General features: G+C 41.3%; 1 protein-coding gene across 1 annotated transcript in view; it reads left to right on the top strand.

Annotated features, from left to right (window-relative positions):
- Nucleotides 1-7,119: 7,119 nt before the first annotated feature.
- Nucleotides 7,120-15,232, top strand: part of RFX7 (regulatory factor X7) — a 118,126-nt gene continuing 110,013 nt past the window's right edge. Inside the window, exon 1 of the mRNA XM_075133065.1 lies at nucleotides 7,120-7,626. Within this exon, the coding sequence (XP_074989166.1) occupies nucleotides 7,463-7,626 (164 nt within the window). The 5' untranslated portion in view covers nucleotides 7,120-7,462. The remainder of the gene's footprint in view (nucleotides 7,627-15,232) is intronic.

Consider the following 15,232-nt stretch of genomic DNA (forward strand, 5'->3'; position numbering starts at 1 on the left):
ACATTTTCAGACCTGAACTTTATATTACTTTGGCACATAAATAAATATAGCCTCATTTTTCAAAGGTGTTGAGTATGTGCAGTTTCACTTATTACAAAGAAATTATGGGTGCTCACCACCTCTGAAAATCAGGCTACTAATTTAAGTGTCTCAATATGAATTTAGATGTCTGGCTCTAGGCAACCAAGTTCTAAAATAGTGGTCCTGCTGCACACCACTCTTGAACAGAAGAACACTCTTCAACCCTCTGAGCTAGCATGATGTATAAATTCGGTGTTTACTGCTTATCTTTTGATTTCTGCTTTCCTATGGTTTGAAGGGTTTACAGCAGGTAAATACTGTTACTTGCTGGTTTCCCATCCTGCAACAAACCTATCATCTTGTGTGGAGTGCATTTAAAGTACTATTCCAGAACCACAAGCTTCTTCAGTCTTTCAGATACTGTTTATTCATTCGTTTGAGCCATCAACATGTAGGCCTAAATTAGACTACTGTATTACTGAGTATCCAGTGATTTACTTCTAAGTTCTGCTGTGTGCTTATTGAATGTTTCCTGATGTCTCATAAAAATAGTTTGTTGAATCAGTTCACAACTGCTGCATCTTGGTGAGACAGTCTGGAATAGGCCTGTGGTACCGCACCCCATAGTAACATTGCCAATCCAATTCCCCACATGATTTCCTTTACAAATGGCCTGATCCTGCAAGGTGCTGGACATCCTCAACTACAAATGGCTTCAGTAAGAGTTGAGGATGCCCAGGACCTCTCAGGATTAGGTTGAAAAAGAACTTTATTTTCTCATTTTTGGAAAGACTGAACAGGGATTGTCTTTTCCTATGTTTATAGAATGCCCAGAACAACGGAACTGTGATAGGGTTTACTGTAATGGGTTGCTGGGAGCTCAGTCATCACTGGCACCTGAAGCTGGTGTGTCAGGCTTTGAGAAAGGAGCTAAAAAGGGAGAGCCCAGTTTAGTTGGTGCTTGGCTGTGTGGGAGAGCAGACCTTGAACTCTCATTGTGGGAGAGATGGTTGGTTGCGCCAAAAATCAGGGAAGATTGCTGTGCATCAAGGCCTCTTTGAGGTAAGGGAAGAGTTTGTTTCTTTTGGACTTTGGGTACCCCAGAAGGGATGGAATTGTTACATGACTTAGATGCAGGACCAAGTCACCTCAGCCTGGAAGGTGATAGAGAGTGGGGAGAGCAGGAGTGAAATAGAGGCAGAGCCGCTTTTGTACTATGCCATACTGTAAGGGGATGTGCAGAGAGGGCATGGGGCCACAGGGCCCTGCTCTCTGTTTGGGCCTCTAGGCATTAACACTGTACATTAACTATATATTAACACTATACATTAACACATAATCATTATAATCACTATACATTAACATGTTTCAGAGTAGCAGCCGTGTTAGTCTGTATTCACAAAAAGAAAAGGAGTACTTGTGGCACCTTAGAGACTTTATTTGAGCATAAGCTTTCGTGAGCTGCAGCTCACTTCATCGGCTGCATCATTACATTTGGATTACATTAACATATAATCATTAACACTAACAGTTGCTTTACAATATCAAGACTTTCTTCACAGTGAACAAGGCTAGAAATTTACTACAGAAAGACAAGAAAAGGTGAGTTTAATCCTGAGATGCAAGAGTGCAGCCATGGGCTTTTAGGCCACACACACCTGTTCTGTGAATTAAATATGGTCTGAGTGCCCAGCCCAATTCCAAGTCCTGTACTATCCACTCTGAAAATAAATAAAACTGTAATGCTGGGGAGGGGAGTGGTACATGGTTACAACACAGTGGTCCCCTAACACAATTTAAATATAGTTAGGTCTTGTGTTGTAAATGGGAGTAACACATGATATAATCATGTTCCTGGAGCATACTACAGCCTTGAACTTAACCAAAGCTTGGAAATATAGTTAGAAGAGGACCTGTTGCCACCTAACTTTATACTGAGTCATGTTTTAACTATATAGTGGAAACATAGTGTTATACCTGAGCCCCCCCAGCATGATAGCTTTTACAGAATAAATGGGACCGAGTTCCATTTTTGTTGCTGGATGTCTTCTTTTGGCCGAGTAATGCTAATATGTGCGCAGGCATATGAGGTTACAGGATAATCACTGGAGCAATACCAGAGGGAATTAAATTCACCAGGGATGAACATTGCCTATGTTTTCTACCCTCCAAAAATAACATTTACATTTTTCATAGTATTTGAGTTGTCAGAAACAGACTTGCTCTGTATGTTTTGGTTTAGACTGAAAGTAATATTACCATTTTTTAAAATAATGTTGAAATAGAGCTTGGATTTTTTCCAGTTTACTATGGCAGACCGTAATCCTGCAAATGCTTATGTGTGCGTGCTTACCTCTACCACTGTGAGTAGTCCCATCAGTTTCAGGGGGTTTAACTCAAGATGGTAAAGCTAAATGCATACATGAATGTTTTAAGGACTGAGACCCTAGTAAGGTAAGTTCTGACCATTCAGGTATTATATGCTCATTTGATCATACATGGGTCACATTCTGCTCTCAGATATGTGCAAGCACTCTCATTATCAAAATGAAAATAGCTACAAAGCTAGAAAATTTTGCTAGGTACAGGCACCTTGGTCTTACAAATACTGCAACATTTCAAGCATGTTAATATTGTCTTGCTGAAAAAAGGCTTGGCACTTAGGGACTTTCAATGTAGCACTTTTAGGATTAAGCAAATGACCTTTTTGTTTAACTGCTCCTGTTTGCAGGAGCTACTTACATTCTTCTTTCCCCTTCCTGAATTCCTTTTGGAGGCTGTCCCTTTAAAAATTTTCAATTCCAGACTAAAAAAAGAACAGTTTTGTTTTGTTTTTTAAATAAAAGGCAAGAGTGAGAGAACTTAAGCTTCTCTAATTTTGAACAGAGTATTTTATAAGGTAAACAAAACTGATGCATAGGAGCAGAGGAAATATGAAAGAGAGAGGGAGGAGCTATTTTTTTTAAAGTCTTCTTTGGTTGGTAATGCAGTAGTTTATAAATGTTCATCTCCAAAAGCTAGTGGACGGGGTGAGGGGGCAGGGAGAGGGAGAGAGAGAGAGAAAGAGACAGAGAGAGAGAGTGTCTGTGTGTGGTGTAATATAAAATTTTAGTCCCTCTTCTTTAGGCTCCCAATTTCCATAATGCTGCCACGAAATTAGCCAACTAAGTCACGTACTATTTATGTACAAAGGGGGGGGAAAAAAGAACCCCCTCAGCTGTGTATCTCCTATCTTCTTTTTCATAGAATTATAGGACTGGAAGGGACCTTGAGAGGTCATCAAGTCCAGTCCCCTGCACTCATGGCAGGACTAAGTACTATCTAGACCATCCCTGACAGGTGTTTGTCTGACCTGCTCCTAAAAATCTCCAATGATGGAGATTCCACAACATTCCTAGGCAATGTATTTCAGTGCTTAACCACCTTGACAGGAAGTTTCTCCTAATGCCCAACCTAAATTGCTTTGCTGCAATTTAAGTCCATTGCTTCTTGTCCTATCCTCAGAAGTTAAGAACAACAATTTTTCTCCCTCCTCCTTGTAACAACCTTTTATGTACTTGAAAACTGTTATCATGTCCCCTCTCAGTCTTCTCTTCTCCCGATTAACAAACCCCATTTTTTAAAATCTTCCCTCAAAGGTCATGTTAATAGACCTTTAATCATTTTTGTTGCTCTTTCTCAAATTTATCCACATCTTTCATAAAATGTGGCACCCAGAACTGGACACAGAACTCCGGTTGAGGCCTATTCCAGCACGGAGTAGAGTGGAAGAATTACTTCTTGTGTCTTGCATACAACACTCATGTTAATACATGCCAGAACGATGTTTGCTTTTTTTTTTTTAATTATTATTACTATTATTTTTTTGCAACAGTGTTACACTGTTGACTCATATTTAGCTTGTGGTCCACCATCACCCACAGATGCCTTTATGCAGTACTCCTTCCTAGGCAGTCATTTCCCATTTTGTATGTGTGCAGCTGATTGTTCCTTCCTAAGTGGAGTACTCTGAATTCATCCTATTTACTTCAGACCATTTCTCCAGTTTGTCCAAATCATTTAATCCTATCCTCCAAAGCACTTGCAACCCCTCCCAGATTGGTATAGACTGGAAACTTTATAAGTCTACTCTGTATGCCATTATCTAAATCATTGATGAAGATATTGAACAAAACCAGACCCAGTACTGATCCCTGTAGGACCCCACTTGATATGCCCTTCCAGCTTGACTGTGAACTGCTGATAGCTACTCTCTGGGAACAGTTTTTCAACCAGTTATGCCCCACCTTACAGTTGTTCCATCTAGGTTGTATTTCCCTAGTTTGTTTATGTTTATGGCTCTTCAAGTCCTTCTTCTCCATTCCAGGCTGTCTTGAAGCAGTTCCTTGGAAACTCCACAGCTAATCAAATCCTTTGGTATAACATCAATCCAGTTTTGAATCTTCCAACCTTTCTCTTACCCTCCACTTTTAAGTTTAACACTCTGTTTCCTATATATTCTTACAGACTTCTTTTCATGTGCCCATACCACATAAGCCTGGGTCCCTTCGTCTTTTCTATAATTGGTTCCACCTTCATACTTCCAAACATGGTCCATCTTTGTAACTCTCATAAATCCATCTTCACATTTTAATTTCCACTGGATTCAAGATCTGTGCCTGTCTCAGTGCCCAGCATTCAGAGCCATACGAAAGTGCAGGCCTGATAACCATCTTGTAGACCTTACTTTTCAGTTTGATCGGCATTCTTCTATTGCAGATCACTCTACTCACTTCTCGCCCTTTAGTCCATGCCTTTCCTGTTCTGCTTATAAGTTCATTGTTGAGTTCACCATTATTCTGTACTGTTGAACATAGTTTCTTGAACTTCTGTCCCTTTTGATAGTGACTGCTCCCTCCTGCCCAACTCACAGTTTCATTGTCTTCCTGCAAGGTATTCTCCAGTCTAAATGCTTATTACCGAGCATTGTGTTTACTAACATGAACAGCCCATTATCTTAAAAACTACTCACAGTAGTAGGCACAAAACTTATTAGTTAGAATATACACACACTGATAATATTTATGCATAAGTGAGGTTGTACTGATCTATCTAATGTACTTCTCTGGCACCTATCAGTGTAGTATCTTAGCACCTCACAATCTTTAATATATTTATCTCTGCAACTCCCCTATGAGATAGGGAGGCCTGTGCTGAATAACTACATCGTAGTGTTACTGTTATCCCCTTCCTTCCTTAACCTCCTTTGACAGTTTGTCTGCAGTCACTTTGTTGCATCCTGTCTGAAATTAGATTCTGACCCTGAATCAGATCTGTATGGCTGGACTCCATGTCTGCATAAAATCTCATGGAATCCAATGGCGCTGCATGCAGGTAGACTTGGGTGAACCCCACTGCTTTCAGAGGACTCTGCGTAGGTCTAAGACACTACATGTGTTGATCTAGTTGCAAAACTGGGCCCTTGGTTTGTAAGCTCTTTGGGCTGGGGATCATATGGCTTGATTCTCCACACCGTCTGAGAGGCAATAAATATAGGAATGCTGAGAGAGTGAAAGGTACATAAAAGCCACCTTGGTGCCTCCTGTATTTTCCATCCTGCCAGAAGCAAGTCCAGCTGCTGTTGTATGTTAGATCAGCCTCCAGGCTGCTCTAAGTTTGCACTGCTCACAGCTCCACAGAAGCCATCGGAGGCCAAGAGTAAGCAGAGTGCAGCACTGCTCTAGTTTTCATCCAGAATTCCCCTATACTGAGAGCTTTACGGTAGCCACCACAAAGCTATTTCATTGGCTCTAAGCCAGAATGGGAGGCCCCTACACTAGGGGTAAGACCCAAGCATGGAAAGAAGATCACTGCCTTCATGGTACCTTTATGCCACTGGAGTGCATAAATGGTTGTAGGGCAAGAGAGAATGAAGCCTATCATTCATTGTTTTATCTGTATTGTGGGGTTTCTAGGAAACACAGAGCACTGTAAAATAATAAACAACAGTATTTGTAAATGACAGGTTTCAGAGTAGCAGCCGTGTTAGTCTGTATTCGCAAAAAGAAAAGGAAGACTTGTGGCACCTTAGAGACTCACCAATTTATTTGAGCATAAGCTTTTGTGAGCTACCGCTCACTTCATCGGATGCATTCAGTAGAAAATACAGTGGGGATGTTGTTTCACAAACATTAACCCACATTGCCTGACTTTGGAGAATCTCTGTATATGCAGTAGAATGCTGATAACAGAATATCAGGGAAGACATGTTTAGATAATTGGTATGGCAGAGTGTAAATTTAAAGTACATATCTATGTATACAGGCACAATACAACCTCAGTTATTCTTAAATATTGGGTGTGTGAATTCTAACCAACAGGTGTTTTGCCTACTACAGTGAGTAGCTTTTCATGAAATGGGGCTGTTCATGTGAGTAAACAGAATGCTAGGTAATACTGTATGTAGTTACAAATTGGGCCCTGTGCCCTAACTCAGCAATCTGATCCATGTTTGCAGACCCCTGCACCTATGTGGCATTCCAAGGGACCCTTCTTGTGATGTGTTTATCTGTAAAATGCCATGCAGACCTATGGCCCTGTACGTATGACTAACAAAACCAACAGCCCAGTCTCAAAAAATGTCATCTATGCATTTGGCTAATCAAAGATGTGCAGTGTAGGGGCACATTTTACCAGTGCTATTCTGAGTGGGCTACCCCAGATCCCTTCCCCTGGTGTGATGCCTTGTGCGACTCCTGGGTAGCAGGTGAAGGGCTGCCCTGTATCTCGGGGGCCGCCTCCATACCACTGCATCTGGATCTGTTGCTGGGTGCCTAGTGCAGGGAGTGCCCTGCCCAGCCTTCTCCTTCGCATGGCCACCTGGCAACACTGCATAATCCTGCACAACCAGCCTGGACCCCCACTGACACAGCCAGCCGGAATCAAGGGCAGGGAGCTCCTTTCCCCCCTGAGTCCGCCGTGCTGCCTGGAGCCGGAGGCACGCTGCTGCGGGAGTCAACTTTGCCCCCCTCCCCGCCCGGCTACCGCCGGCTGGGTCCCTGCCCTGGTTATTCCTTCCCTCGCCCCCCCTGTGTCTGAGCCGTGTTGTTGCTGTCTGCACAGGGCGGCAGTGAGCCTGCGCGCACGGGCTGCCTTCGCCTGGCAGCGCAGCAGCAGGGCAAGCGGCAGGCAGCGCTGTGCGGGCTGCTTCGGGACCAGGTGCTGGCGGGGGGCGGCGGCGAGCCCGCAGCGACCCCAGAGCGCGGGGCAGCGCCGCGATGCGCCTTCCCTTTGGGAAGGCTCCCCACCCTCCGGCGTAGCAGCGGCTGGACCCGACGCGGCTTCTTCTCCGTGATGTCCCCCAGGCAGCCGGGAAAGGCGACTCACTCGAGTGCTGGGGTGAAGGCCTAGTGTCTCCAGCGCCGCTCGCGCCCGCTCCCTCTCCCGCACCCCTCCGCCGGCGATGATGGCAGAAGAACAGCAACCTGATCCCCAGCAGCCGCCGCCGCCGCCGCAGCAGCAGCTCCCCGGCACCCCCGCGCCAGGGGGGGCTCTGCCAGCCCTGGTGCCCGGGCTGCAAGGGACGGAAGCCAACGCGCTGCAACACAAAATCAAGAACTCCATCTGGTAAGAGCAGCCGCCGCCGCCGCCGCCTCCATGGCACGCTGGCTGAGCGCTGAGCCGCAGATTTGCTCCTGCAGGCTCCGCATGTGCATTGCCGGAGCCTGGCGCGCGCTGATAGGGCCCTTGACTTTGTTTGGGGGGTTTATTTGGGGGTAAATTGTTCCTTAGTGTGCACATCTGAAACCACCCTCCCCTCCCCCCGAAAATAAACGCTAAACGTGGTTGGGGTTTTTTTTTGTTTGTTTGTTTGTTTGTTTTTGAGCTGCAGAAAAACAAGTTGCTTAAAATCTATCGGGATCGAAACACTTGGTGCATTTAAAAGAAAGGAGGTTGGGAGATAACTTGCACTGCATGATGGTGGTGTGTATCTGAGGGGTGGGGGATGGGGAATGGAAAATGTGTTTACTTGGCTTTGCAGAGAGAGAGAGAGAGGACCCCCCCCCCCCCCCGCACACACACAGGAAGAAGCGTATTGTGAATTTCAGCCAGACGGACCATTGTCCATAAGAATATTAATAGGCAACGCAAAACCTGCTCAGCTGTAGGATTAGTTACCTTCCCTAAATGTTTTTCCATTGTTTATTCAAGATTAAAAACCATCCAGGAGAGGTGGTGGTTCTGCATTTCCTGGAAAGAACGCACCTTTTGGAAATATATATCATATACACACACCTGTGTGTATAATATATATTATATCATGCACATAAATGTGTATCTCTTTTATTTAGAGGATACCAGCATTTTCCCCCCAGGAATTATATACAGTCAAATGTGCTCAAGGGTTTGGTTGGCTATGTTTACATTCATTGTATCCAGAGATAATGGTAATTATAGTAGGTTTGTGTCAAGATAATGGATGTAGCCTCACCTATTTAAGGTATCTTACTAATTGAATATTGTTTCCTGCTTATTAATAGTCTTTTTGATATATGAATTCATCTCATCCCCCAATAATACAAAGTATTAATGCATCAAGGAGCGCAAATGTCATAATAAAGATTGTATCAGTGTTCCTATTATAAACCTCTATTTTCATGGATTTGCAATTAAAATGTGATTTGGGCTAAAACTTGGCATGGTGGCATTTCCAAGAATCCAATTTTTGGTACAAATTTTAAACAAAATCACCTCACAGTAAACCCATGTTCTGCTGAATTTAATATTAGTTTTTAAAAACTAGTTAAAAAAAGTTAATTGAGTTATGTTTGTCCTCCACTCTCAAAACAAAGCAATTTTTTTATTTGAAGTATTGCAGAGGCCTCGCACCTGCAATATGTTATGCAGGGATTGAGCCCTTTGGGTACATTTTGAAAATTGGGAATTCTATAAGTTACAAGAATTTTTGCCTTTTGCAGTATCCATATTATGGATGCCTAATAGCCAATGTACTGATCCAGTGTTTATAGTGCTTCATACTATAGTTAGCTTTATGGTATGTTGAATTAATATGTATTTAAAAAGGGAGTCCAAAAATGTTAAAAATATTATTAGGGAGGTTGTTATGTAGTTAAACTGATATTTAAAAAAACCTAGGAAATTAAAATTAAACAGTAAATCACGTTCTCTGTCCTTAATCCACACACAGCCTTTTGTTTAGTTTTTGTGTGCAATAAGGTGACTTCAGGAGACAGTATTAACTGATGAATTTCCTGGATCTTTCGATTGTGTTACCTTCAGATTATTCTGATTTATAATAGGTTTTTGTGGTACATATTTATGATTTATCCCTTCTCTTCCCATCAACATGGTACTTGGAAATCAGCTTCTCAGACAGCATGTTTACATTGCATTCAGATTAGGTATCATGTCCAAGTTGAAGACAAAATGGCTACTAAGTAAAACCTCTCCTTTAATAAGAACTTGCTTTTTAAAAAGAAGACTTGGGTCTTATAACATTACATTCAAAGATAGCTTGGTTCAAATATGTAAAGTGTTTGAGTAAATAACTTTTCTTCACTTTCAGTACAAAAGAACTTTATTAGCTTCACCAAATGTACTAGCATAGGCATCACCAAAGTATCTGAAACCATCAGAGGTTTTGCCAGTACATTGTGATTGTCTCCTCTCCCAATATGGTTTGTAGAATAAATAGATAGTTGATTAGCCATCCTTCACATACACATGACCTTTACTTCTTGACTGTCCTGACAGCTTTCTTGACAGGTCTAAAACTTCTGCAGCACTTCCAGATAGTATCAGTGCTTGCATATTGTACTGTAAACATATAATATGTGAAACAACTTATTTATAATAAAATTGCACTTCATTTTCAAACCTTACTTTACATTTTGTTTTTCTATCTGTGGAGAGCTAACATGAGAAATCCTGTGTATTCTCTTAGTACTGTACTGCTAGCAAGCAATCTTCACCTGAATGTCTGATTATTATTTTTTTTTGTTTTTACTATTTACTAGTGTCCTATATACTATATTAGTGCAGATTCAGTTATTCTTATTAACCAGAAATTAAGGTAGCTTTGCAAAAGAAAAGTAATATACATACAGTACTTATATCATGCACTGGAAACTCACTTCTTCCCTGCTCCCAACCCAAGAATTAGTATTGTTTACAGTAGATGGAGTGTACTGGTAGTTAATGTATTGTACAAGCTATTCTTGAGCATAATACTAAAATGACAAGATTCCATCTTTATGAGTAGCTTTAACTTATCACTTGTTGAGAAGAGTATTTTCTCCTCGGTTTTGTGGTTTAGGAGGTCAGTGTTTTTTAAATCCTGAAGGATTTAACACATTTAAATGAGTACCTTTTAGCGTTGTCTCTGCTGTTTTATTCGCGCCCCCCCCCCCCATTTGCGAGTATAGGGGATGGACATTTTTAGTTTAAAAGACGTGTTTTCTAGTATGCAAAACATATTTTCAATCAAAATAGTATAGCAGGATATAGCAACTACTGAAATACTGGATTTGCTGATCACAAACAAGTCTGTGCCTGTCCTTCCACTGTACAGACAAATATAAATATAGTATGTGATGTAGGCCTCTAGCAGGACAATGAGTTATTCATTATCTTTGCTTATAGTTAATTTATTCTGTTTATTAAATTAAAATGCAATTTGACAAAAGAAGTAACTCTTCTATAATTGCAAACATCTAGTATCTCTTTAAAATTAAACACTGGATTAAATTTGAGTGTTTAAGGTTGACGGCATGGTGCATATTGAAGACTTTCAAAAGTATTTAGCAGCATTTTAAGTTAATATTTTTATTCACACTTTAAGAGTCCACTGGAGGGGATAAATGGGAAATTTCTCAGATGTTTTTAAAATGACCAGGAAGCATTAGCATTACAATCATGTCTGTGTACAGGTATGTTTGATAGTTATGGCTTATTAACACTTGGTTGATTAAAAGATTAAGGATTCTGTATTGTCTGTCCACAGAATCATTTTTTTCAGCTGACCCGCTTGAATGGGCCCAAAGAAGTGTTGTCCATTTTTATTTTGTATCGCACATATAACTTGCTCTGACAGTTGGATATGTTCTTACAGTGCTGATGAAAAGGACAGAAATAATATTAGACTTCTTTTCCCAATGACGGATTAGAAGTCTAGACTAGAAAGGACCTGTCTTTACAGAGCCTAGACTCTCTGATTAATATCAGGGTTTGTAAATTGCCTTAGTCTTCCCTGGACATTGGGCCTCAATATGCTTATTTGCATATCATTGTAGATTCATTAAAGCTTTTATATTAATAGCTTTTTGTCCAGACACTAAAGCCTTAGGAGGGAAAACCTTACCCTGTTTAGCTGTCTGTGCATATAGACTAATGGAATTTCAATTAATTTTTTGGAGTGAGAATATAGTATTATCAAATAAGTGTTTAATTTATATATGGAGCCTGTATACACAAACATACTGCTATGAGTTTTGAGTCTACTCAGAATTCCATTAGGTTGCTAGAGAATATCCTGTTGGTGGAAAAAATCAGCCAGTACTGTACTTGCATAAAAATGATGTGGACAGAGATTAAGAAATTTGGATTGCAAACAAAGAAAAGTATTTGCTGACATTCTGCACTATGTGCAGTAAACAGTAGCCCCAATGGCTTTAGGCAATTTCAACCCTCTCTTACTACCCTATTCACAAGGTCCAGTTCACATCCTATAGCTAGTGGAAATTGTTTTGTTTTCTTTATCCTTATTTTGACTGCTTGGCGAAAATTATTAAATTTAAGACTTGTTTACTGTTGCTGTAAATTGTCTTCTGTTTACATCCACACATGTAGTCAGGCCCTGGGTTTGCTTACCTAGCCTAGATCCCAGCAGTTTATTTTTGTCCTTAAGGCATCTGCTATGATTTTAATTTATTAATTCTGCATGAGAGGTGAAGGCTTTTTTCCCCATATCAGACATAAAAATCGCACTGAGGACTAGGCAGTGTGGAGTTTAGAACACAAAGCATTCGCAGTCTGGCTAAGCAGCACTGGGCGTGGGCTTCTGATCATAATTTTGTCCTCAGATCTGTCTTTTAGCTAGTAGTATGGTGCGCTATGCCAAAACTGCATGAGCTGGGCTGCTCAGTGGCAAACTCCTATGTGTGGCAGGGTCCAGTTTAAGTCCCATTGAAGTCAGTGGGAGTTGAATTGGCCCTTGTTCATTTTAGGCTCTTGGTTTTGTGCTAAGAAACTAGGCTGGATTTTATATCAAGTTCCTAATCTCTTGAAAGCACAGCCCCTCTTCTGGAGAATGAAACAAGTCATGCATCCCCTGCAATCACACCTCTCTTAATTAATATGTCATCTGCTCATAAATTGCAGATAACTCTTCATGCCCTGTGCTTTGGAAAACACTGGTGTGGGCCTTCATAATTTGAATCTCTCCTTTTTGCATGCTTTGATGAGCAGTGAAATAGTTAAGTGTTGACATTTAAAGAATCACTATTGAAATGAAGGGGCAGTTCACACCTCAGAGTTATTATTTCAGACTCTCTGCAAACTCAGGCTCAAACATGTTTGACAGATTTATTCTGCAATCATGGAGGCTAAAAACTGTTGTGGGGGGAGGGGGAGAAATGCTGCAACTTTGGAGGACAGTTTTAGGAGTTTGTCTGCAGGCCCCTCCACACCCAGCAACTCTTTCATGCATCCACAAGGAGCATCTGCCATGATTTGGGAAACATTGTTTTTACTATATAAAAATCACAAAACTAAATTGTTGTAATCCAAAGGGGAAAAATGAGTATAGAAATAAACTTTATCAACAAGAGACTCTTAATTTCCCCCATCCACCAAACTTGGTATTTCAGTGCTGAGGGGTGTCGGTCGCTCACATTTATTGGAATTTTGTAGTCATGGAGTCTTTGTGTATATTTTATTGTTAAATCTACCACCAGGTTAAATCTACCAACACAGTAGGCCAAGTTTATCCCTGGCATAAGTCAGTGGAGTTATATCAGGGATGAATTTGGCTCAGTAGCTAGGTTGTATTAATCTTGCTGTTAAAATATTGACGTGCTGCTAATGACAGGGGTCGTCAACAGCATTGAAGCAGTACAGCTTCACAGATGCCCTGTAAATACAAGGGGTTACAGCATGTATACTTGGCTAATGAGTAAGAAGACTTATCTGTTTGAGTTTTGCTTCCTAACCAGACTATTGATAAAGGTGCAGACTGGGAATTTCAAAGGACTCTATGGAGTTAGGAGCAACACATTAAATTTCAATGATATTTGGATACCTAATTCCCTTATGGTCCTCCAACAATCCCAGCGAAAGTGCAGATCCTCTGCATCTGGAAGGGGACAGATGTAACAACCAGAATACTTTGAAATGGTGACAGTGTCTGTATAGACAGTATCTGAAATCTTCCATGACTTGTAATATTGTGTATATTTATGTATTGTTTCTGTCTGATTGAGCTGTGTGCAATGCAACATAGTCCAAGGCCCTTGTAATACCTAGGCACTATGGGACAAATAAAGAATTAAGTGAAAGGGATGGTCTAATGACTAGAGTAGGGGACTGGGAAGTAGGTTTCTTGGGCTGTGTCTACACAACAGAGGCTATGCCAGCATAACCCTGTAGAGTACATGCAGTCTATACCACTGGAATGGGTTTTTCCATTGGTGTAGGATCACCTTCCCATACAAAATCAGCTATGTCAATGGAAGCATTCTTCTGTCAGAGTAACTACATTTACACAGTGAGCTAGGTTGGCACCGCTGTTTGGTCAGGGGTGTGGGTTTTTTCAGACATTAGCAAATGTAGCTGCATCAACCTAATTTTTAAGTGTAGACCAAACTTAAACCTTTTGGTTATGCTCCTAACTCTATCACTGTTCCTGTAGTCTCTTGCTTATGTGACCTGAAACGTGTCACACCAATGTTTGTGCCTCAGTTTCCCTATATATAAAATGGAGATGTTTACCCACCTTTGTAAGTACTTTTGAGATCCTCAAATAAGAGGTACTGTAAAATTGCCAAGTGTTATTGTAGCTAACTCAGTTTTCCTTGGCTTTGTGGCTCTACTGTCATAGGCTGTGTAGGGAGACTTTCCAGTCCAGAACGTACTGCTGTTACTGTATACATAATGAATTGTAGACTGTGTACTTTTTAGGTCAGTGCGTGCTGGCTGCAATGTGGGTCAGCCTGATCAGTCCTCTCTGGCTGGAGTTATCTGGGTGTGACTGCTTGTTCTCTCCAGATTGGGTAGGCACCATCTGCCTGTTACCCTTTTACCTTAGTTGGGTGTGGAAATGTGTGTTCCATCCTTGATCAGTGAATGGGGGTAGCCTGCCCCTTGACCAGGAGAGCTGGCTAGCCCCATATCTGTCATGTGAAGGGGGAGGAGGCAATACCTTCTTCCTCAAGGAGACTTCCTCCTCTGGATACCTGCTCATCTAAAATGTCTTCCCTCATTTAGCTGGTTAAGAAAGCACTTGCTCTGCCCCTTACAATGGCAAGGAGCTGCTCTTGGCAAACTCTGCATCCTCAACATCCCTCCCATCAACAGGTGCAGCCTGCGACTCTGTCCTTGGGGAATGGACAAACTTAGCTGCATAGATGGTGGGGGCGGGGAGAGCCGAGTAGGGAGAAGCAACTTTTCAAAATGGGGAGCATCCACCAGGACAGGGGAGTCTCTCTAGCTCTGGGAGCATTTTTTTACGAGATTAGAAAATAATCTGAATAAAATGAACACTGACCTTTATGTAACTTTTGAGAGCGAGTTGAGGTTTTATAAAAGACTCTGACTTTCTGAACGTGGCAGAAATAACTTTGCAGAAGTGAACCATTGCAAAGCTGCTAGGAGCAAAATCAGACCCAGCCTTTTCCACATTTATTTGGAAACACTGGGAGCTAAGAAAATGTATTAAAAAACATTGTCAAATCTCTTATTATTTGAAAAAGAGCCACTACCGTTAACTTCATTTAAAATATATAGGAGAGCATTAGATTGTTGACCTCACAGCATAAACATATATGATTTATTTTTTTCATAAACATTCCACTTGCCATCACAGGTGTTTTCTTTTTCTCTTTGTTGCAGCAAGTCAGACGGTGCAACATTGTAATATAGAATACATTTCTAATTCATTTTTAATAAGCAAAGAATTGTCTGGACTGTCATCTCAGGCTGATAATCTAACCTCCCC

The sequence above is a fragment of the Caretta caretta genome, chromosome 10, assembly GCF_965140235.1.
Source record: "Caretta caretta isolate rCarCar2 chromosome 10, rCarCar1.hap1, whole genome shotgun sequence".
Lineage (NCBI taxonomy): Eukaryota > Metazoa > Chordata > Testudines > Cheloniidae > Caretta > Caretta caretta.